Source organism: Acomys russatus, chromosome 7 (assembly GCF_903995435.1).
Source record: "Acomys russatus chromosome 7, mAcoRus1.1, whole genome shotgun sequence".
NCBI classification, from domain to species: Eukaryota; Metazoa; Chordata; class Mammalia; order Rodentia; family Muridae; genus Acomys; species Acomys russatus.
Genome location: NC_067143.1, coordinates 6,062,748 through 6,086,751, shown reverse-complemented (window position 1 = coordinate 6,086,751; position 24,004 = coordinate 6,062,748). Strand labels below are relative to the sequence as shown.

The 24,004-nt window shown below is 48.5% G+C and overlaps 1 protein-coding gene and 1 pseudogene across 1 annotated transcript; both read left to right on the top strand.

Annotated features, from left to right (window-relative positions):
• The first annotated feature begins 7,001 nt into the window (after positions 1–7,001).
• Positions 7,002–8,287, top strand: LOC127192410 (band 4.1-like protein 5; annotated as a pseudogene).
• Positions 8,288–19,899: 11,612 nt separating this feature from the next.
• On the top strand, positions 19,900–21,021 carry LOC127192409 (40S ribosomal protein SA-like). Its single transcript, XM_051149689.1, has 2 exons — positions 19,900–20,007; positions 20,137–21,021. The coding sequence occupies exons 1-2, from the start codon at positions 19,900–19,902 to the stop codon at positions 21,019–21,021; spliced, it is 993 nt and encodes a 330-aa protein (XP_051005646.1).
• The last annotated feature ends 2,983 nt before the right edge of the window (positions 21,022–24,004 follow it).

Below are 24,004 nucleotides of genomic sequence, written 5' to 3'. Positions count from 1 at the left end.
GATTGGCATGTTTCCTGTTTAGAGGAGTGATAAAAAGCCCCGCAGAATCTCCCTCTGCCTCATTTCTTGGTACTTGTTTTAGCTCTCCTTAGAGCCACAGGGAGGCGCTAGAGTCACTTGTAAGACTAGCTGAGTGGCAGCATCCTTGCCGTCCCATCCAAATAACCTTGCCTCTCCCTGATAAGCCGCGGGTGGCGCCCATAGAAATGAGGCTATGGTGCCACCTGCTGGCCACAGAGAGGATCTACCAGAGCCCAGAAATTCCGTCCGTTTTCTCCCCAATCCTTAAAGTGTAGCTAAGAGAGGAACTAGAAAACTCCAGTGTTGCAGAGATAGCCCATCGCTTCCTACTCAAATAAAAATGTGCCCAGGGAAGCACATAACTTCAATATTTGAACGTGGCAGCAGGGTCACTCTGATAAGTGACAGTCTCGATGATGTCCAAGACAGCCATGCAATCACAGGGACCTCGCTGGCCTTTGATCCACTTCCGTAGAGACGCCTCTCTCCTCTCTTGCCTTTGAGTCTACTGTGTGCCAAGCTGAGCGGTAACAGTGCAGCCTGGAGAGGCACACATACCACCGCTCCATCCCCAGCTCATTATAGTGGTGTGACATGCCCCAGAGCCATGTCAGGGGAGGACAGTAGGACAGGAGGAAAGCCAAGCTGCTCTCTTCCTCTTGGGGACTGTGTGTTGGTCTGGAAATGAACTGGCAGCAAACACTGGAAACCCATCCAACCTGACTCTCTGCCCACTGGTGGCCTCTTTCCAGTTTTGTCCTTCACTTGGGTTCCCTCCTGACCTCTTCCCCGGGGGTGCTTGCTATCACCAAGGCTTCCCACAGGCCTTGGTAACACCCAAGACTTCCAATCGTCTCACAGTTTTGAGCTTAACCGATGCGTGCAGGCAACACTGAGAGAGGAGACATGAATCGGGCACATGAGCCTTGGCCCTAGACGGCCGCAGGTCTGCAGAACCACTGTTCTAGTCCTGTCCCAAGGGATCACGGGAGAGGAAGAGCATTGAGACTAGAGCTGGAACCTGGAACAGGAGTGCAGTCTAGATTGGCAGTCTTACGGCCACACCCATCTGCTAGGGGCATTGCTTCCCCACGCTGGAGGGACATGGGGTTACTTCTATACACTGTTCAACTGCTCTTCAGGCCCAGCTCTGACGTGACATAAGGACCAGGCTGCTGTGACTGGGCAGCCTGATTCCAGGGGTGACGGTCTGCCTTCCCTCCTGGCCTCGATTCTTCCTGGTGGTAATGACCAGAATGTTAGATCCCAGGCCAGGCCCTGCCCATCGCAGCGTCCCGAGCCCCACCTTCACAGCTCTGTTTCTGCCTCTGTGATTCTCGCTGTTACAGAGATTGGACAAGTGATCTGCTGCAAAGCCTGAGTTCCCATTTCCGCCAAAGAAGCATGCCAGGTTCCCTGAGAGGCCGGGGGCTGCCGGTGACGGTCCCGTATGAAGGGCACACATTGAATAAATCCTTCCTTAAACCACACAGCAGTCAGGGACAACCAGCCTGCAACCACAGCCTATGGGACCTCGCTCCTTTCTCAGAAGTCTGCAGGAGAGAAATTCTCCCGGTGCCCCTCCCATGCCCTTCATCTCTTCATACTGCCTGCCAGGCTGGCTGGCTGCGGCATTAATAACTTCCCTGATCAATCTTTTCCTCAAAAGCACAGCCTGATTCAACGTCACTCAGGAACCCAGACCTCACAGAGACCATGCGACTCAAGGTGTGAGGCGCGTACCCAACTCCACAGTCCACCTTGGGAACCAGCCGCATACAGGTCCGCACCATCAGCGGCTCCCTTGCACTGAACCTCACCACCATGAAGCCACGTCACCTGTCGCAGCGCGATCACACCTCAGACGCCTCCCCAGACCGTCATCACGCCACTAAAGCCACTTAGGATCTGGGTACTCTGCCTGTCTACCCTTTATTTCCATTTGGCCAATTCTCGCTCTGGTCAGATGACATTGGTGAGGTATTTCACTAAGAGAGAGTCAAAGGCCAGCCTACAAGCCGCAGGACAGTTTGCTTGGGCCCACTTCCTGCTTTGCCTTTTGTTTCCCATCCATCTTGGAGGTGGTTTGAAAAACATCTGAGTTCTTCCTTTACAGTGCGTCCTTGTGACCTCTCATGGGTCATCCGGAAAAGCCACCCAGTGACCTGTTACACTAAAAATGTATCGGTTCGGCCTAAGATTGCTAAATAAAGACACAGAGTCTGAAGCCTACTTTAAGGCTGTCAGCTCTACTCTGGGCAGAATCTAAACTGATACAAATATTCTCCTAAAGTAAGGTAAACAAACTACTCTAAACTAATATATGATACATATACCCCAAGCGTTTGCCACTGTGATGCTCGTCCGGCCAGTCTCCCCTTCGTCTTCTCTCTCCCTCCTCAACCGCCAAACTTGCTCTTCCTCTCCCCAGCAAGTCCCGCCTTCCACTGTCCTTCGGCACAGCTAATTGGCTAAACAGCGCTTTATTGACAGTTGATACACATCCACTCATCATTCCTCCACAATTCCCCTTTTTAGTCTTTTTTTTTTAAGTTTACCTATACATTTATATCATTATACCAATATGCAATATACATACACAAGAACCACAAAACAACTGTTATATTTATCTCATAATGTTTCGCTGTCTTCAACTCCATCAGAGACTTGAGAAGGAATAAAATTAATTAGCTGGGAGAACAGGAAATGCAGGTTAGCAGCTTCCAAAATGAAAAAAAAAAAAAAATGGCAGAGACACTTTGCTACCTGAACAGTCACTCGAAACTCTTTAACACGTTGGAGCATCATCTTCAGCCTTCTGGCCCAATTTATCTGAAAGACATGTTGGTGAAGCAGGGACTATTGAGGACTTGCTTACCCTGTCTTGGCAGAGTTAGGCCGTCAACTCCACCTGCATCCAAGTTTGCCCATTTCAGGCAGAATTCTGTCTGTGGCAGAAAACAAGGACATTTTTGCCCTGTGGCTGGTTTGCCACATCTGAAGCCATCTCCATAAGGAGGTTCCTCGATGCTCATTACTTTCTTTGAGGCAGGCTGGGTGTTGCCAGGAGTCAACCTGTCTCATTTTCAAAGAATCTTCAAAACAAATAAAATTTCTTTAAACGCCATATTCTGTAGGTCTCTGAAGTTTTTGAAGACTTAATCTAAATATTTTACCTTATCTATCTATTAAACCTAAGATGTATAGTCTTGGGATAAAATTGAATAGTGCAGTGAATTAAAAATAAACTTATTTTACATCAGTATCTAATATTCTATACCAATGAATTAAAAATAGCCTTGTGAGTAACAATTAAGGCCGTAAGTTGAAGAGTAGATAAACCTCCATAGCCTAAAACCTTACTCAACCCCCCCTTTAAGGGAAATGGGATTGTGTTCTCTTTCTAAAGCTTCTTCAGGCTGACTTTGGGAAAAATAGTATCTATACAGGGACCCAAATAAACCTGGAAAAAATGGTTAAACAAGCTAGAGATAGCATTTGTGGTCCAGTCTCTGAATGTTGAGAAATTCAGGCTTAATAAAAAGTCCTGTGTGGGACGGTCTGACATGCTGGACCAATTGGAGTCAGGAGTTTTCTCCAAAGCTGTCCTGGGAGATGCTCTGTTCTGACGACAACAGCAGCAGAAGCAGTTGTGGATGGAACAGGAGGAACGCAGCATGTCAGCATCTCAGGATGCTGGAGGGTGAATCCTGTCGGGTCTGATCCAGCATCAGGGTCTGGTACTTTAATTCTGAAATTATATAATTTCTCACAAGCTTTATACAGTTCTAAAACTATAAATGCACGAGGTGTGCAGGACGCACAGAACAATCGAGGCTGGTTCTGTAGTTTGAATTCATGTACGTGTAGACTGACTTAAGTCGCTAGTCTCCTTTTCATCCAGGTCTGTTTTATTTTGACCTCTTTCAAAAAGGACGTATAATAATGCTATTACCAAAGACCATACAATCATTATTTAGTTGAAATCAAAACAAGACTGTATAGTTCTAAAGATCCTTCTCTGGGCTCTGTGGCATCTAATGGATGGATTAGGCCACTGCCTGTCTCCCAAGAAAATGCATCCTGTTTTAGAGACAAGCCAGTTGCCCTGAGCAAAAGAAGAGACATTAATCCTTAATTAAACTCATGCGTACCATACGCACCTTGTACCTGTGTTTTTACATTTTTTCAAAGGTGTTTTTGTCTCATCCCTTCTTTCCATTGGGGATGGACGCCTTCACCTTTTAAACTTTATATAAATTCTCATTTCAGAGTTTATGCATACCTTAGGCATTTTGAACCACAGTGACCAACTTGAAATCAGTTGAAAAAGTGTTCTCTGCAGTCTCCAGGTTAAATTAAAAAATTAAAAATTAAAAAAAAATTTTTTTAATTTTTAAATTACCACTGTCCATCTTGGGGTAGCCACAAATGAGCTAGATCTTTCCATGGAATTCTTCAGCCTCTGCTGTGTCGCTTTGTATCTGCCAAGCAGCTACCAAGATGGAGTCAAAGTATAAGAGTGTGTCAGGGGTGGCTCCTGTGGAAGACACAGGGGAGAGTAAGCAAGTGGGGGTCCCTCAGCTCACACAGTACTGGCTGGGGGTGAGCATAGGAGGAGCTAGGAGAGATTTCGTGGGAAGAGCCTCTGGCTACAATATAACTTGGAGAAAGACTCCTCCTCAAGAGGGAACTCCTGTGGTACTCGGTCAGTGGCCGGGGCTCCTCAGGAAGAACGTTTTAGCTGAAGTGCTGTCTTGGTCTGAAGCTCCTTGGAAGGATGTCAGCTGACTACAGTGCCCAGGGCAGGCACTGTCTCAAAGGGGACTGTGTAGCTTCTTGTCCCCTCGCACATTCCTCTTGGTGAAGGTCAGCTTCCTGAGAGACTGTATCAGTCAGTCTTTGCTGCGTAACAAGCAAACCTAACAGATGCTCTATATAAGTAAGTATTCATTAGAAAATGTGCTCCTGAAATTCACATGGAAGTACAAAAGGCCTAGAATAGTCCCCCAAAATAATCCTGAGCAAAAGAGGAAGGATGGAGAAATCATAATATCTGATTTTACACTGCCCGAGAGCCATGGTATCAACCCCGGCATACTATTGGCACAGAAACACACCTAAATAGATGGAACAGGACAGGGGTCACAGAAATAAGCCCACACAGCCATAGTACCTGACCGTCAGCAAAGCGGCCACAAACGCATGCAGAAGGAAAGACAGAGTCTTCAACAATTAGATTATTTGGCTTGTCTGTCTCTAGTTTCTTGAGATCTTTATATATTTTGTATATTAGCCTTCTGTCAGACGTGGAATCGGTGAAAATATTTTACCAATCTGTAGGCTGCTGTTTTGTCCTCTTGAGGATATCTGTGGGTTTACAGAAGCTTCGGGTTCGTCAGGTCCTCTTTATTAACTGTTGATCTTAGAACCTGAGCTGTTGGTGTTCGGTTCAGGACGTTGCCAAAGTGTTTGGAGCTTTCCCCACTTTGTCTTATGTTGAGGTCTTTGATCTACTTGGACTTGAGTTTTGTACAGGGTGACAGATGTGGATCTATTTGAATTCTTCTACACACTGACATCCCATTAGACCAGCTCCGTTTGTGGCAGAGGCTTTCTCATTCCATTGTACAATTTTGGCTCCTTTGTCAAAACTCTGATGTTCATAGGTGTATGGATTTACGTGGAGGCCTTCAGTTCAATTCCATTGATCAACCTGTCTGTTTTTATTTCAATACTATGTGGTTTTTATTACTAGAGATCTGTAGTATATCTTGAAACCAGGGATGGTGGTGCCTCCTGGTGTTCATTATTGTAGAGAATTCTTTTAGCTAGCCTGGCTTTTTGTTTTCCCACAAGAAGCAGCCACAGAAGGTCCCTCTCATAAGCAGCCATGGCTAGTGTTGTCGGGAGTCCTGCCCTCTGCTTATCAGGCAGTGTGTATTGGGCTTTTTCTACATCATTAAGGGGACTGAAGTCTGAGAAAAGCGACCCCTACATCTGTCTCTCCTGCTGAGCCCATGACAAGCCTTCTAACGCAGAAACAGCGCACTGTGTTTGGCTCCCTGTGGGTCAGATAAGCAGGATGAAACATACTCCTGAAATCTCCATCGCACGGGGCAGGAAGGACAGCCTCTTTAAAATGGGAGTTCGTGGGCCTGGGTGTTTGCTAATGGATCTGTTGCTACTCCGTGAGATTAGGAGCTCTGGGTCAGTGCAAGCTTGCTTTAGCTCAGTAGGGTCTTGTGCAGCTCTCTTGGAGATAAGACTAAGGTTGTGCTGGACCTTAGTCCAGTCTTATGTCACCTTGTCACAAGCTAAAGTCACCTGAGAAGATGGAACCTCAGTTAAGGAACTGCTTCCAGGGGGATTAGCACAGAGTGGGCCCCTGCTTTCTACAGCTGTTTCTCAGTGTCTCAGGGAACCTGTCCTCTTTCCCCTCTAGCCAGCTGAGCACCTCTCCACAACGGCTGTGCACACCAGACGTTGTAGCGGTCTCCCTAGTTTCCATGGCTACACGGTCTTCACCCCCTACTACAGTGGCAGAAATGCTGAGCTTCCCGGGAAGACCGCGTGGCCGCCAGTCTACGTGCACAAAGATGCTGAGAAGAAGAGACTGGGAGTCACAGCATCCTGCCACACACAGTCCTGCAGCTGCAGATGCCAACTCCACCATCACACACGCTGTGTCTCTTCTGGATGGTACAGAAGTTAGTGTGGACTTAGCGGGGGGGGGGGGGGAAGCTGAGGGACTTGACTGAAAGTGACTTTTATCTGGGCGGTGGTGGCGCTAACCTTTAATCTCAGCACTCGGGAGGCAGAGGCAGGTGGATCACTATGAGTTTGAGGACAGCCTGGTCTATAAAGGAAGTCCAGGATAGTCAAGGCTACACAGAGAAACCCTGTCTCAAAAGAAGAGAAAAGAAGAGAAGAAGAAAAAGAAGAAGAAGAAGAAGAAGAAGAAGAAGAAGAAGAAGAAGAAGAAGAAGAAGAAGAAGATAGAAAGTGACTTTTTAGGCCTGAGATTCATGGATTCAGCCTAAGTAGCACATGGATTGGATGGCACACACACACACACACACACACACACACACACACACAAAAGCACAGGGGAAAAAACAATAGGGTCTTCATCTTCCAGTTAAGTTTTATTAGTAATAAGCAAATCATCCTCATGAGGAGCTAACCTGGTATTTATTTGTTATTCAGCTAAAACAAGATATTTTCAGTGGGAACTTAGAGTGTCCCTTTGACACATCCACAGCTTATACTGTGCCAGCTGATCTTGGCGACTATGGTCTGGCTGAGCCCAGTCCTGAGCTGGTCTCTGGGTTCGGGTTTGTGCCAATCACACTGCCAAGATGGAGCTGGCTGTGGATGAGACCCAGAAGGAGTACAGAGGTCAGACACCAGCACAAGCAGAAACCAATTAGCCGAATGAAGCCAAACGGCTTAGAAATGAATGGAGCTGACATGCACGTGACCAAGGCTAGAGATGGCAGTGACTATAGCATGGGACTTATCCAACAGGAGGCCTTGTTTTTGACAGAGAGACCAAAGTCGGTCTAACCAGGTTGGATTTTAAGAAGAACTCATGCGCTCAGGTGGCTGTGGAAGACGGTGATCCGGACAAAGACAGGAGAACATCTTTGTCTTTAGACTGGATCGTCAGAAAGCCTCCAAACGCTTACAGAAAATGCTGTGGAGCACCGCGCCGTCTTCTGCCTCCCAGGACCTGTCCCAAAGTTCTCGCCGCTGATCAGGATTCATTGGACCTGGATCCTGATTTACATATAGTGGGAAAACAGACCACAACACTAATGAAGCAAGCTCCACCTCCTTTGAAGGAAGACCCAGCACACAACACTCCCGACTGGCCCTACAAGTGACAGAAACACAGCAACCTGAAGGTCTCGGTGTTCTTAACGCTGCCACCCAGAATAGTGACTGCCAACGGGCTTGGGGTGTGAGGTCTCCTGTGCCTATGGCTCCTTCCTTGTCCTCTGCTCTGTGCTGGTGGAGACAGTCTTCCACAGAACTCCACAGCAGCCAGCCACGATGTGGCTGCTGTCCACATGGTGGAAACCAGCAGAACACATGGGCCTTACCCCCACCCCAGACTGCACCAAGGACGTTGTGCAGGACCACAACGCAAAGAAGCCAGGAGCCCTTTGTGATGCTAGTGTTTCTGGCCACGCAGCCATGGCAGACATGGCTTCTGCCATGCGGGTTGGTGGTGGATTTCGTGGTGGTTATAGAGGACTGATCCCATTAGGGGCACTGGGGGAACTTATTTCACACTGAGTCACTGGGGACCCACGTTGCCGTTGGCTTCTGCTGTGGGGGAGGAGAGGGTCTGGAGAAGCTGCGAGCCATCGCTGCCGATGGCAGCCGCCGCCACTATGTTGTAAGGCTGCGCAAGCCACTACGGCCGTGGGAAGGGGCTTCATAATTTCAGCGCAGAGTACGTCACTCAAACATCACTCAGGAGGTTTGCTTATGATAAACATCGCTTGTCAGTTGTCATCCTACCACACACCGTCTGAGTAGACAGAATATAAAGAAGAAGAGGCAAAAAGCTCACTCAGAAGGGACAATGCTCGGCCTCCTGTGGTGCAGTAGGAGCACTGTCCTCACATCTACTTTTTAACATGACCAACCCATGCCTTGGTTTCACCTAAGTACCTGCGCTATTAATAAAAATTTGCTATCCTTTATCTTTTTTTAATATATGTTATTAATTTATTCTTATTACATCTCAATGGTTATGCCTATCCTTTACCATTTAATAAGCATATTCTGCTACCTTGGAAGTTGCACTAACCCTAGCCCCTGGCTGTGGGCTTCCCAGTGAGCTCTATGGGTGCTCATAGCTGGTAGGAAACCAAATGGCTGCATCACTAGCAGGTGGTTATGCTAAACCAAGATGGTATGCTCTCTTGGCTCATTGCTCTTTTCTTTCTCATTGAAAACCCTGAGCCAGGCATGGTGGCGCACGCCTTTAATCCCAGCACTTGGGAAGCAGAGGCAGGTGGATCGCTGTGAGTTCGAGGCCAGCTTGGTCTACAAAGCAAGTCCAGGATGGCCAAGGCTAACACAGAGAGGTCCTGTCTCAAAAAACCAAAAAAAAAAAAAAAAAAAAAAAAAAAAAAGAAAAAGAAAACCCTTGTCAGAGTGCCCAGGCTTGGGAGAGAGAGAGAGAGAGAGAGAGAGAGAGAGAGAGAGAGAGAGAGAGAGAGAGAGAGAGAGAGAGAGAGAGATGTTCCATAAGATCGGGCTGCAGGGCAGCCTGGAAGGAATGTTCTTAATTAGTGATATATGTTGTGGAAAGCCCAGCCCAGCCCTGGGCTGGTGGGCTGGTGGTCCTTGGGTCTATAAGAAAACAGGCTGAGCAAGCCGTAAGGGGCAAGCCAGGAAGCAGCACGGTGCCATGGTCTCTGTTTCAGTTTTTGTCCTGACCTCCTTTAATGCCGAAGAGTGATGTGGAAGTTAAGCTGAATAAACCCTCTCCTCCCCAAGGTGCTTCCTCACAGCAGCAGAATCCGCCTCAGCAGTAGACTCAGCCTCACAGTGATACTCCCACTCCCTACCCTCCACCCCCACCCTACCCCCCGGGAACGCTGCTTGGCAACACATGTCTGACCCAGGAATGGGCTCTCAGGACTGCTTTGTCAGGAGTCAGGGTACTCAAAACAAAAAACAAACAACAACAACAACAAAAATACACCATGTGGGTCCTGACAGAAAACATAAGAAACAAAGAAACCAAAGAGGCATGCAGGCCAAGAGAGCAGGCCGGCTACTGGACGGAACTCACCCTCAGTGTCCCAAACAACCCAAGAGGAGCCCCATAAAAGCTGTCTGTGGCCATGGGGTGGGGACGGCCCAGAACTGCCACCAGCACCCTGAGGAGGTCCTTAAACTTGTGGAGACCTTGATGGGGGCACAGCTGGAGTCTTAACTTTGCCCCAGAAAATTCAGATTCTGACATCACTGAAGGAGAGAGGCTCAACACAACGAACCAACTTGAAGGACATTTGGAGTTTATTATAAAGAGATGATGTGATACATTCAACACAGAGATCAAGAAAAAGGCACTTGGGAGAAAGTTGGGGGGGACCCCTAGCCCCTGGCTGTGGGCTTCCCAGAGAACAACCTCCCTTCCTCGACTTCACAAAACTAATACAGAAGATTCACTATTTCTCTCACTGTTTGAGACAGAGACTCATGGTGTAGCCCTGGCTGGCCTGGAACTCACTATGTGAGTCCAAGCTGGCCTCAAACTCACAGAGATCTGGCTCCAAGTGCTAACTTAAAGGCATGCACCCCTGTGTCTGGCTCATACACAGAGTTCTGATGACTCTGAGGTCAGCGTCTCCAAAGGATGACCCTGAGGTGCACGTGCGGGTGGCGGGGTGACGGGGGGGGGGGGCAATGGGGGTGGAGGGGGCGAGGGCTATTGCTATTTTGACTTTTAACATAAATGACTTGGAGCCTTTGGCCAGAAGCATAACAAAGCTGCCCTGTAAGACCTCTCAGTATCCTAGCACTGTCCACACGGGCATCCTTTGTGTGCAGCAGGGCAGGTGCATCTCATACGTAACATACGTAACATACGTAACACTTACTTCAAGGCAAACAGGGGTAGTCAAGGGCTTCAAATAGCAAGGCCTGTCAAGTTTCCTCAGTACACATTTACTATAAAAGAAAGCAACCATAGGTCGCTTGCTTTTAACTTTGTAAACTTCTGAATACATCACCTTCAGATATTCAGTTACAGATAAACATGATGTCAGAGGTACAAAAAAAAGGGGGGGAGGCTGGAGAGATGGCTCAGTGGCTAAGAGCACTGTCTGCTCTTCCAGAGGTCCCAGGTTCAATTCCCAGCAACCACATGGTGGCTCACAACCATCTAGAATGAGATCTGGTGTCCTCTTCTGTCGTGCAGGTGTTTACATTGTATACATTATAAATAAATAAATCTTTTTTTAAAAATTAAATAAATAAAAAAATAAAAAACCTCCATAGTTTACTGGTGGAGGAGTTGTCAGCATCTCTCATGCATGTCACCTGAACATAAGCTGACCTTGGCAATTCCCTTCCTATCAGCGCTCCACACTCAGCATGGCCAGGAGAGCATGCAATGGCAAGGGTGTGGATGTCAGGTGCAACAGTGGTGGCAGTGGTGACAGCACTTCCGAGTTCCAGGACAGCTGGAGCTGTTACACAGGGAAACTATGGCTCAAAGGAGCAGCAACAAGAACAAAAAAAGTCAGCTCTCTTTCATTATCACCTGTGCTATAGAAATGAAACTCAGGTGCCCAGAACGTACCATCTTGTTGGTACCAATATTCCTTCTATTTGCCTCAATTACTGATAAATAGACAGAGCCGGGCGTGGTGGCGCACACCTTTAATCCCAGCACTCAAGAGGCAGAGGCAGGCGGATCTCTGTGAGTTCGAGGCCAGCCTGGTCTACAAAGTGAGTCCAGGACAGCCAAGGCTACACAGAGAGACCCTGTCTCAAACAAACAAACAAACAAAAATACCTGATAGACAGACAGACTCCCTGAAGTATCTTGAAGAGGGTGGAGAAAGTGCACATCCTTGTCCCCTGCCTGACTTTACTGAAAGCACAGGTTTTTTTTTTTTTTCTGTCTCTATATCCATGGGCATGCTCACAGACACAGTAAATAAATAGGTATATGTTAAAACAAACAAACAAACAAATAAAAAAAGACCTTTTGCTTCTTCATCTAGTTTTGGAATGACACTAATGCTGGCTTTGTAAAGGGGGGGTTTGGCGGTGGTCTGTCTTCAGGAGGGCGGAGTCAGGACCTCCCTGAAGATCTGCTGTTTCACCAGAGCCTCCATCGGGGCCTGAGTACTGTTTCACGTGGAGACACTGTTGTCGTCGTCATCGCTATTATTATTATTATTATTATTATTATTATTATTATTATTACATCAATCTCCCTGCTCGTAAGAGTTTAATTCTGGTACATCACATACACCAACTAATTCAGTCAGTACTTTACATTTCCCCAATTTAGCGGACTATCTGTTTTTAAAGCATGCCCTAGTGACTCCCTGAGCTTCAGAGGGCTCCTTCCTCAGCTCTGACATCATTGTGGGAGGCTTTGCGGTCTGCCAGAATGTTGGGGGATGGATTTGTTGATCAGATTTACAAAGGACGACCCCTTTGGTCCTGGGAGTCTTCAAGGTGGTTTTTTTTTTTTTTTTTTTTTTCCATTTTCATTTGACGAATCTCTGCCCTGATCTTAATCCTTTCCAATATGGCTCTGGTCTTTCCGAGGCCCTATGTGGCACCATCAAGTTACTTATCACAGTAGGCACTTAGAGCTGGAAGCGTCTCCTACGGACTGTTCCCAGTGGGAGAATTGGCACATGGTGTTTTCATGATTAAGTATCTCGTGTGGAGAAAAATCCTAAATATTTAAAAATTGCACCTTGACGTTTCTTAGCAAAGAACATGTCAAACAGTTGAGCCCCAAATCAAGGGGGGGGTTCCCCACTTGTGGAGGACTCTGAGGGACGAAGACAGAAGAAATGACTGTAGGAAGGGTCTAGTCAAGCTGCAGCTACAGGTTCATGCCCTTCTTCAGGTAAGCGTTTCTTCAGAGGCAGCACCTGGGCAAGACAGAAAGATAGCAATAATCAACAAGGGCAGCGTCACAGGGGACACTTGCACACAACTTTACACACAGGCTTCCCACTGTCTCAGCCTCCACCAGGAAAGCTGATCTGTGCTGCATCAGCAACCTTTCCTCCTCCTCCTCTTCCTCCTCCTCCTCCTCCTCCTCTTCTTCTTCTTCTTCTTATTCTTATTCTTCTCCTCCTCCTCCTCTACCTTCTTAAAGCAGGCTTATGTCTGCATTGTTTTTATGTGTTCATATGAGTATGGACCTGTGGAGTTGAGATGTTTTCAAAGGGGTTGTGAGGCACCATTTGAGGGAGCTGAGCCCCTGAGTCCCGTACAAGAGCATCAACTAATCTTAACCAATGGCCGAGCCATCTCTGCAGCCCCACAGTCCTTATTTTCTCCCCATGTCTCCTAACACAGCGCCATGAGAAGCGAGCCTTGCACAGATCTGCCTTGGCGGCCACAAATGACTGAGCTCCACGTAAGGACCTCTGGCTATTCCACCAGCACATTTACAATGGTCTCCTGACCCTCTAACGCGGGTGTGCTATTCGACCTGGCCTTTCTGTCACCACGTTCTCTGGTCTACCCCCATCTGCACCCCTTCTTTCAGGTGAACCCTGGTTTGAAGTTGTACGGGACAATTTGATGCCCAAACCTAGGACCTGACCACGAAGGAAGCAGTGACAGACGTCCCATCCCATGGGAGTGCGCTCTGAGAAAAGCAAAGTGAGAGAGGTGACAAAGTGACCCACCTGGTGGAGAAACGGTAAAGACGAGACAAAACGCATGGGACAGAGTAATTCTAAGGAGTCATTTAAGCAAGCATTGCAATTTGTTCTTCAAACATGTGGGATACGGGTTGATTCCAAAGGGTTAATTAAGTTCTTAGATTTTGTTAATGAAGTATGTCCATGGTTTCTTATAGAAGGAAATGTGGGATAGAGTAGGTAAGAATTTACAGGATCGTCACATTTCAAAGTGGCCTGAAGAGACGCCTGCAATGGTGTTTTCATTATGGGCTTTAATTAGCGGTGTTCTTGACCCTCAGCATGAAACTGATAAAAAAAATTTTTTTGTATCTCAAGCTGAGGAAATCTTGGGAGAAATAAGAGAATCCAAGATTAATAATGGGATAGATAAAAAAGGAAAGGCCACTTGCAATCATGGGCCTGACTGGAGGCTTCCAACTACCGCGCCTCCATCCAACTGCTGCACCTCCATCCAACTACTGTGCTTCCAGCTCCTTCTGTAGAGTAACAGGATTTTAATAAAGAACTTCAGAGACAGGTTCAAGCGCCGAAAGAAAAGGCCATCTTTCTATATTTTTTTAAAAGGGCAAATAATTTTTTTATATATTTTAAAGGCCATTGTTCTATATTTTGGAAAAGAGCCAGGCATTTATTTGCTAGCCATCTTTATGTTTTACAAGGCTCAACTCTCCAAACAGGGATGGCCACAAACACATGGCCAGTTAAAAATTAATACAGCCTGTAAAGTACAATTTACTGCCTAATGTTTTTAATTTTTTGCTTTAATTTTTACTTGTAAAAGATTACAAGATGTTTAAATTTTTCTTATTTAATTTTTGCTTGTAGAGGCTAACAATTTTTCTATATTGACCTAAAAAATAGTTTATCCCAAACTCCTTAACTATAATTTTCTTGTCTCTTTTGCTTAGTTGTTAAACAAAACGCTAATAATGTTAATTTTTTTTTTCTTTTAAGCGTAGTTTTTTAAAGTTACAAACCAGCCAGGTCTCTACAGGTCAGAGGCGGATTGTAAAAGTGACACTTTTTTCTCCCCTGCTGTTTGGACAGCTAAGACTTTTCAAACCCGCTACAGCAGCCTGCTTATGACGGCTTGCACTCACAAGTAACACAAAAAAACGACCTGCTTAATTCTTAAAGTAAAAAGGGGAAGAGCCATATGTTCCTCAACCTTTTGAGTCATGTTCCTTTTAATTTTTAAAAACTATTTTGCTGCATAATTGCAGCTTTTCAGTCGTTTTCAATTTAAAACGGCGGTGGGACCGTGAAGCCCAGCTCAGCACACAGCTAACCGCCCATGACTAGCGCCACGTTCCCATGACAACAAAGATGGTATGCTCTGCAAGGGCCTAGAGAAACGTCGGCCGCCGAGCTAAGGAGCCGGAGCAGCGGCTCTGCCGACTCAAGCACAGCACGGCGGGCTCGGGACCTGCCGGGGAAAGCGCTATGCCTTGTTCGGCCTGCGGGTCCCGGACTGGCGGCCGATCTACAGACACCGCGCGCTGCGGGTGCAAGGAGGAAGTGATGAGCAAGCGGTTTGTTTGTTTGTTTCCTAGCAACGGTGTGCTTTGAGATGCTGCTCAGACCAAGCCGAGCAACAGCTGAGGGTCCAAGCAGCGTCCCAGTGCCTTGGCCCACAGACACAGCGACTTCAGAGTCAGCAAGACAAAAGAACTGAATCAAACCTCACCGTGCAGCACCAAGATAAACAGCCGACTTTCCCACTTGCTCACGTGTTGTAGCCCGGACCAGCGCCCAGCGCTACAGGCTTGCCAGGCTTGCGGACAAACCAAAACAGGATCCTGCTGCCCAGCATACGGAGGCATGCACAGCATCTAAAACTGTCAAAATAAAAACTGTGAGAACGTTTAAATCCTAAAGTTGCCAAATGAGACACCGCCCTTACGGACTTTGAGAGTGCACCAACCAGACTATACTCTGGAAACGGTGCGTTACAGAGATATACTTAGAAAAAGATCTGTGATAGTTTGTGTTCATGTTTCCTATATACTATTGAATGGTAGAGTTTCTGTTATTATTCTTGCATTGTTATTGTTTTTGCTATTGCCTTAATCCAAACTGTACATAACTGATAATTACTGTTTATGCCTTCACTGTGTTTTGAGACAGCCAGACAGGCTACCGTGTCATTGTAAGGTGCCTCTGGACTTATGTTGTATGTGCTCCTTATGAACACTATACAGCGAGACTTATAAGTCCTTGTGGACTTAGCAGCACGCTGCGTTATGGATCTCCCTTGACACGTCTGGCAGGGCTTGAGTTTAGCCTCTGCCTCAGCATTCAAAGCTGATTTTTATGCACAGATGCCTGAAATGAGCTCGGAAGGCACTCCCCTGCACCCTGCGCTGATGTGAAGGCAAGCCAATGACACGTAAGAGTCTGAAACTTAACGCCCAACACAGGGCATGAATGATGGAACTCATGTACCAAAGGCAGGTCAGATAAGTATTCAACTCATTCCACCTAAGACAGGCTCTTCATAAATATATTTTTTGAAAGGGTCAGATGTCGGGAGCCATAATTCAGGACTGTGACTCAGTGAGTGCAAAGGCAGCCCTCTGCTAGCCAGAACCGGCTGGGAGGATGCTTTGTGTTGTTGCTGGAAGCTGCTAGACCTGAGTGTGTGAACTACCTACTGCTGAGATAAGACAAAGGAACTTGGGCAGAGAGTCTCTCCAGGCTCTGCACTCTTCCCAGCACCCCCTGAAGACTTCTAACAAGTTCCTGTGACAGGAGAGCTTAGCAGGAGAAGGCTTCTTTACAGCCTGGCCTGAGGGCAAAGTGGGCTGGAGTGTGCAGGCAGGTGTCTGATGTCTATATAAACCTTGCATTGTGCTTTAATAAATGGAGGAGACCTGGATCGGAGATCCCCAGCCTGGCCTTTCTGTGCCTGTTTCCTCTCGCGGGATGGGACACTCCCCCTCTGAGGGTTCTCTGTGACAGAACACTATGGTCTCGCTCTAGTTCAAAGCCCTGGTCTCAGCTAACCAGGTCAGATGCAATTCACAGTGAGAGTGGGATCCTGAGGACAGGCAGAGGCTCTATGGCCCTTCTCCACAGATATAAGAGACCAGGTGGGCAAACTGCAGCACCCAGTACCCCAGCAGCCATTCCAGGGGCTCCCACACCTGAAGCCTAGGCCACAGGCCTGGGCTTTGTATTCTGGGCTCTTACCGTTTCCAGAGGACATACGCTACCACTGAAGCCAGTAGAACGCAGGGTCCAGCAATGGTAAAGTATATCTCCACAGATCTGGGCTCTAGGGAGAGGACGTGATGATGGTCAGTACTGTCAGTGTGAAGGGACTGAGAGTCACCCTGGAGACGAAGCCCTGCGCACAGCAGTAAAGGATAATCTATGTCAGCTTAGCTGAGGAGGGAGGACCCACTGGGGCTGTAATGACACTGTTCCGCGCTTGGGGTCCTGGATCTATGTCCTGACCAACACACTGACCACCGCACTCACACTGGGACCACAGCACACACACTATGACCACAGCATATACACTGACCACAGCACACATACTGTGGCCACCTGCCTCAAGGACCTGCTGCCATCATTTTCCTGCCTTGAACAGTACACCAAGAATACACTTTCTTCATTGAGTTGTCGTTGTCAGACACAACGGGAAAAGTAACAAACACCAACAAAGACAGGGAGAAAAGGAAGGAAGGAAGGAAGGAAGGAGGGTGGGGAGGGAGGGAGGGAAGGACACTGGTGCTAACTAAAATCTGTGTGGTGATGTCCTTTCTTGTCAGACATTATTACCAGGACTCTGCCAAGTATGAGCATCACTATTCTCCCACACATCCCGAACAACAGTCTGTTTTAAAACGGTGATGTGTACCGTATGATAATGGTGGGTCACACCCAGAAACCCAGCCTAGGGAGGGGAGCCAGGGGGCCAGGAGGTCAAGCCAGTTGGGTTACAAACTTAATTTTTTTTTTTTTTTTTTGGTTTTTCGAGACAGGGTTTCTCTGTGTAGACTTGGCTATCCTGGACTCACTTTGTAGACCAGGCTGGCCTCGAACTCACAGCGATCCGCCTGCCTCTGCCTCCCGAGTGCTGGGATGAAAGGCGTGCGCCACCACTTAAATTTTGTCTCAAACAGAAAGGAAGGGAGAGAGAGGGAGGGAGGGAGGGAGAAAAGGAAGAAAGAAGAAAGGAAGGAAGGAGGGAGGGAGGGAAGGAAGGAGGGAGGAAGGGAAAGAAGGAAGAAGAAAGGAGGGCAGGAGGGAGGGGGAAAGGAAGGAAGGAAGGAAAGGGACAGCGATACAGCCGCACTGATACAGTGCCTGTCTGGCATGCACCAAGCCCTGGGCGCAAGGGCCAGCACTTCACAAAGGTGGGCATAGGCATATATGCCTATGATTCTAGCCTTCTGGAAGTAGAAGTCAGAAAACCAACAGTTCAAGATGATCCTAGACTACATCGCAAATTCAAGGCGCGCCTGAGCCGCAGTAAACCCTGTATCAAAATAAAAGAGGCTCTACAAGATGGCTCAGTGAGTTAAAGTTCTGGAGTCGGACCACACATACGGAGGGAACTGACTCCAAAGCAGTGTCCTCTGACATCCACACATGGACCATTGCGCATGCTCCACACACATACCAAAAAAAAGGAAGGACAGAGGGAGGGGGAGGGAGGGAGGGAAGGAAGGAATGGAAGAGAGAAGGGATGAAGGAAAGAGGGAAGAGTCTATGTAAAAGATAAAATATGGTCTAAGTAATATCAACGACCATATGTCACATACCATGTTATAGGTCTAGACTTACCTCCCTTAACATGACGTCCACCCAAACGAAAGCACATACTGGACACACACAGCGTGTCTGAGTCACATTTACACATGCTTCTGGTCCTTACTCCAAGAACAATCCCATCTCCCACAGCTCACCTGGCACAGCCGCAGCACACACATGGGGCGTGGGGGTAGGTGTATACACACACACACACACACACACACACACACACACACACACACACACACAGTCCCTATCTTCTTTATTCCTCCCAGTTCAGGAAGATGTGTTTGGTCAACAGGCTCATCCCTGCCAAAGACCAGAGCCACAGGCAGGGCAGCCCAGGACATGAGCTCACACACCTCATCCTACCAGAATGAGCATCACTGTAGTGGGTGTGATAGTCTGGGACATCTGTAGGAAACCTTAGGCAACATCAGGACCACCTTCTGTGGCCTCCTCATCTTGACAAGGAGCCGGTAAGTAAGGATTGGATTTAACAGTCTAACAGCATCTGCAGGGACCTATGGCCTGACTGGGAAGGGTGCTGACACAGCTGGCACAGCTGGCACAGCTGGCTCTGCCGATAGTCTCTTGTCCTCAGAGGATGCTGGCTATGGTCTCCAAGGAGCTGGAAAGTTTCCCACTCCCTGCCACAGGAACACCCAGCCACCGATGCTATTCTGAGCTGATGGACAGCCATGATGGTACTGTCCACCCCTCACCTGTGTAACCTCTGGGCTGTCAGCAGGGGCACAGGACCCACATCTGGACAGCTGCCTCTGCATCTGAGCTCACCTAGACCCTAGCCTGCTCCCCTTCCCCAGCAAAGATCCCAAGCTTCCTGCCACATGTTCTCCAGTGGGGTCACGCTCACCTTGCTCATGCAGCGTGATGTTGCACGACTGGGGCACAAGCCAGGCTCTGTGCCGCACCACACAGTGGTAGATATCGCCTGCCGGAGCTGCCTTCACAGCCAAGGAGCTGGTAACGCTGAAGGTGCCATCATCATTCTCCACAATAGCACCCACGACAATGCCTTCAGCGATCTCTCGGAAGTGGGCATCCCTCAGGGTCCGCTTCTCCCACTTGATGTCGAAGGCGTCTGGGTAGAATCTATCCAGCTTGCAAATCACGTGGTCCTCTTTACTGCTGCAGCTCACGGCTGGGGAAGCTGCCGGAGAAGAGAAGAACGGTTCGGCCAGGGTTAACCGCCTATTTCTTTCCTCACACCACACTGGCTTCTACCTCAGCAGTAGGCCTGGAGATGCCCCACTTCACCTCACCACACTTGGGTCGGGGGAGCTCCCTGAGGTAGACAGGGAAGCTCTTCCCAGCATGCCTGGCCCCTGGCGAGCATCAGGGAAGGTGTGTGAACACGGTAGGGCTCTGCGTAAGGAAGTATTCTGGTTATGTCCGCAGTGGCAGCAGGGTGCTGTCATGCACGGCTACCATACGCACAGCAATTACACCAGGCACAGTTTACAAAACTATTGTCAGACATTATTCAGATCCTGAGAAACCCTGGACCACTTATTCTCAGCATGTCTGTCTTGGAGATGACCGATCCAGGGTAAAGAGATATTGTAGGATGAGGCAGTCATTTGGGGCATCTATTCAGAGAAGGCACAAGCACGTCCCAGGTGCAGCCTTCAGAAAAGCCAGTGTGACACTGGTAACAATGGTGCAGGCCCGCACTGCAAAACCAGCACTCGGGAGACGGACACCGGAGTGTCAGAAGACCAGCTCTTCTGCAGCCACACAGCAAGTCCTAGCCAGCTGGGGCTATGTGAGACCGTTTCCAAAAGGCAGTAAGTAAATAAAGTCAGGTCAAGAGCTGGGAAGGGGCTTTTCTGCGCTGTCCAGGAACGGGTCCATACGGCGTTGTTCTTGATTCCCGTCGTAACTGAAACGGTAGCTTTCACAATGTCTGGAGCCCTTGATGAAGGAGGAGGATGTCCCCAAACTCCTTGCTGTGGGAACCCACTTAGGTGGCACCAACCCTGACTTTCAGATGCAGCAGTACATCTACAAAAGGAAGAGTGACGGTATCTACATCATAAATCTGAAGAGGACCTGGGAGAAACTGCTGCTTGCAGCTCGGGCTGTTGTTTTCATTGAGAACCCTGCTGACGTCAGCGTCATCTTCTCCAGGAACAGTGGCCAGCGAGCTGTGCTGACGTTCGCTGCGGCCACTGGAGCCACTCCCATTGCTGGCCGCTTCACACCTGGGACCTTCCCCAACCAGATCCAAGCAGCCTTCAGGGAGCCACGGCTTCTAGTGGTGACTGACCCCAGGGCTGACCACCAGCCCCTCACAGAGGCCTGTTATGTCAACCTGCCCACCATCGCTCTGTGCAACACGGATTCTCCTCTGCGCTGTGTTGACATTGCCATCCCATGCAACAACAAGGGAGCTTACTCAGTGGGTCTAATGTGGTGGATGCTGGCCTGGGAAGTACTCCGCCTGCATGGCACTATCTCCCGTGAGCACCCATGGGAGGTGATGCCTGATCTCTACTTCTACAGAGACCCAGAGGAGACTGAGAAGGAGGAGCAGGCTGCTGCTGAGAAGGCCGTAACCAAGGAGGAATTCCAGGGTGACTGGACTGCGCTGGCTCCTGAGTTCACCTCTGCTCAGCCAGAGGTGGCCGACTGGTCTGAGGGTGGGCAGGTGCCCTCTGTACCCATCCAGCAGTTCCCTACTGAGGACTGGAGCGCCCAGCCAGGCACTGAGGACTGGTCAGCAGCTCCCACAGCACAGGCCACCGAGTGGGTTGGAGCCACCACTGAGTGGTCCTGAGCTGCTCTGCAGACACCTGAGCAAAGAGGGGAAATGGGAGGAAAATAAAGTCTCTAAAAGTTGAAAAAAGAAATGAGCTGTGAGCCGGGCGTGGTGGCGCACGCCTTTAATCCCAGCACTCGGGAGGCAGAGGCAGGCGGATCGCTGTGAGTTCGAGGCCAGCCTGGTCGACAAAGTGAGTCCAGGATGGCCAAGGCTACACAGAGAAACCCTGTCTCGAAAAACCAAAAAAAAAAAAAAAAAAAAAGAAAAGAAACAAAAAGAAATGAGCTGTGAAGGGAAAAATAGGAAGTTGGGATGACTAATCAAATCAAAACGTCTGTGGCGAAATGAGAAAGTAGAAAGGTAAGATTTTAAGAACATATTGTGAAATATACACGCAACAAAAGACTTTGACCCAAAACATGCAAAGGGCTCTGTGACGCAGCAAGTTCAGAGCCAACCTAGGATATGTGAAACTCTGTCCTGCCCCCTGCAAAAAAAAAAAAAAAAAAAAAAAAAAAAAAAAAAAAAAAAATCCAAATTAAGGGGGGGGGGAAGCCATTAAGAGATTCAGAAACCCCAAGAAGGAGCACAGACTGTGCAATCAGTCTAACTAAGTACTGAATGCACAGCACCATGACAGCAGGAACTGGCTAATGACAGTTCCTAAGGTCCCAGACATGAATGCAGTGGAACTGCAGGCAGAAGGCCTGGAGATACGGACTGAGGTAAGGTTGATTTGAGCAGGCAGAAAGAGCTATGGATCCTGCTAGCTGCTCACGCCACCTTTCAGAAACGTAGGGAGACCCTGTCCTGTCTGACCCATGGGAAAACTTCACTCCAAAGATACGCAATGTTTGGTCCAGTCTCTCATGGTGGAGGAGGCAAAGCTGAATCTGAGTTGAGATCCCCAAGCCTGGCGTCTGGCTCATCTCCCAGCCAGTGAAGATGACGGGTATAATATGAAATTCCTACACCAGCCACTAGAGGGCAGCTGTCTGAACAGCCGGGCATTGTCCCTAGAACTTAGATTATTATTAGCTCTGTGGACAGAAAAGGCCTAACTTTCAGAAGGACTGCTATGTCGATAAAGGTGTCAAACTGTTGTACTTTTGCTTAGTTTTAGCCAGAGCCTGGCAAACACTTTACAGTCAGGCTACATACACCCCCATATGAAAGGTATATCATGTATAGCCCAAGGTGGCCTTTAATTCAAGAGCCCTCCTGCCTCGTCCTGTTTAACATTTATCTGCCTATTGGCTTGGGATGCAATGGACAGAACTGAAAACCCTGCCCCGGGATCCCTTCACCCGATGTCTAACCCTCTGCTCTGCTTGGCCATGCACACACCCAGCACTAGCCCCAGCACCATCAGAGCCACAGGGCCCTTCCGCGGAGAGTCGACTCACCAAGAACTTCTAGCCTGACCGTTCCCTCTGCCTGCTCAGGGGTGACCACAAACTTGCATCGGTATTCTCCGGCTTCCCTCAACTCGATCCTGGGCAGATAGAGGGAGCCATTTCCCCGCTCTAGCCCCACCAGGGACACGGTGGCTCCGGGTCGGACTGCCTTGTGGTGATCTGCATAAAACTCAAACACAGGGACCTCAGATTCACCACATTTCATCTTCCAAGACCAGATGATTCCCACAGTCGCGATGTCCAGGTGCGGGGAGCCAGGGACTGTGCAGGGTATGATGACATTATTGTGCAGGAGTGCCACCTGTGTCGACTCTGCCATTTCCAGTTCCAATCCGTCTACAACAACAAAAGAGGGCAGCTACAGGAGGCTCTTGGCGCCCAGACACTGGGATGTAATGAATAGCCCTTGGGTTGGGTTGTTGTTTGTTGGCTTGTCTGTTTTGGTTTTTCCAAGACAGGATTTCTGTGTGTAGCCTTGGCTGTCCTGGGCTCACTTTGTAAGACCAGGTTGGCTTCGAACTCAAAGCGATCCTCCTGCCTCTGCCTCTCGAGTGCTGGGATTAAAGGTGTGTGCCACCGCGCCCAGGCTCAGAGCCCTTGTTATACAGCCTTGACTAGCTCAGAAAAGCTCTGACTGTGTTAATCCAGATGGATGCCCTTTCTTTACAAGATTCTGTAGCGGTCAGGAGTCTGTGTGCATTTTAGCATCAGATAATTACCTTTTTAGGTAAAAATTGACATTTATGGGGCGGGGGGGTGGGGGGAAGAGAACATGTAGCATTTATGTAAAGGTCAGAGGACACTTGTGGATGTAAGATCTCTCTTTATACCACATGGGCTCTAGAGAACAAACTTAGGCCATCAGCTTTAATCCACCAAATCACCTCAGGGCCCCCAACTTATCAATATCCACAAAGAAGTTGGCTAGGTCCTCACAGGAGTCACACCCATGCTGCCAATCAATTTGCAACATACGACAAGAACGTTACATGTTCCATCCGTTAACATGATTGGTGATGCATTAAGCACGGAATTCTTCATCCTTCCCGAGTTTAAATGTTGAGGCTGAACCCCCACCAGGACTGCGTTTACAAGTCAGGGCACGGGGAGATGACTATGGGCAGGGGGTTGAGCTCTCTGGGGTGGGATTAGAACCATCAACTGGTGTGTAAATCACAAGAGGCAGAACAGAAAGCTGTCCCAGAGCTGAACCAGCCCAATCGTGGACTCCTGAGCTGCAGGACTGAGACCTTTAGAATGTTACCATGGCAGGAAAACCGTCCCTCCTCGCCTCTGCAGAAACTGTGGTAAAGATGCCTGCATGACATAAAGTAGTTTTTCTGCAAACTTTTCCCCCATCTTCCCACGTCATGTGGGTGAAGCAACAAGACACTGAAAGGGATGCAATCAAGCAAACTGCACGCTGCAGGTCTTCAAAGCTTATCTGGACACTCAGTCAATATGTCTGCACTAGGCACAAGGGCAGTCCAGGCCGGGTACAGGACGGCAGGCCACGCCCACAGTCACAGGCCACACCCACAGTCACGGGGACCCCATCACAGCTCAGCAGGGGAGGAAGA

Coding starts and splice junctions, on each gene's coding strand:
- LOC127192409 (XM_051149689.1), top strand. CDS start 19,900: ATGGTGCAGGCCCGCACTGCAAAACCAGCACTCGGGAGACGGACACCG. Junction 20,008..20,136: donor TCCTAGCCAGCTGGGGCTAT/GTGAGACCGTTT, acceptor CTGAAACGGTAG/CTTTCACAATGTCTGGAGCC.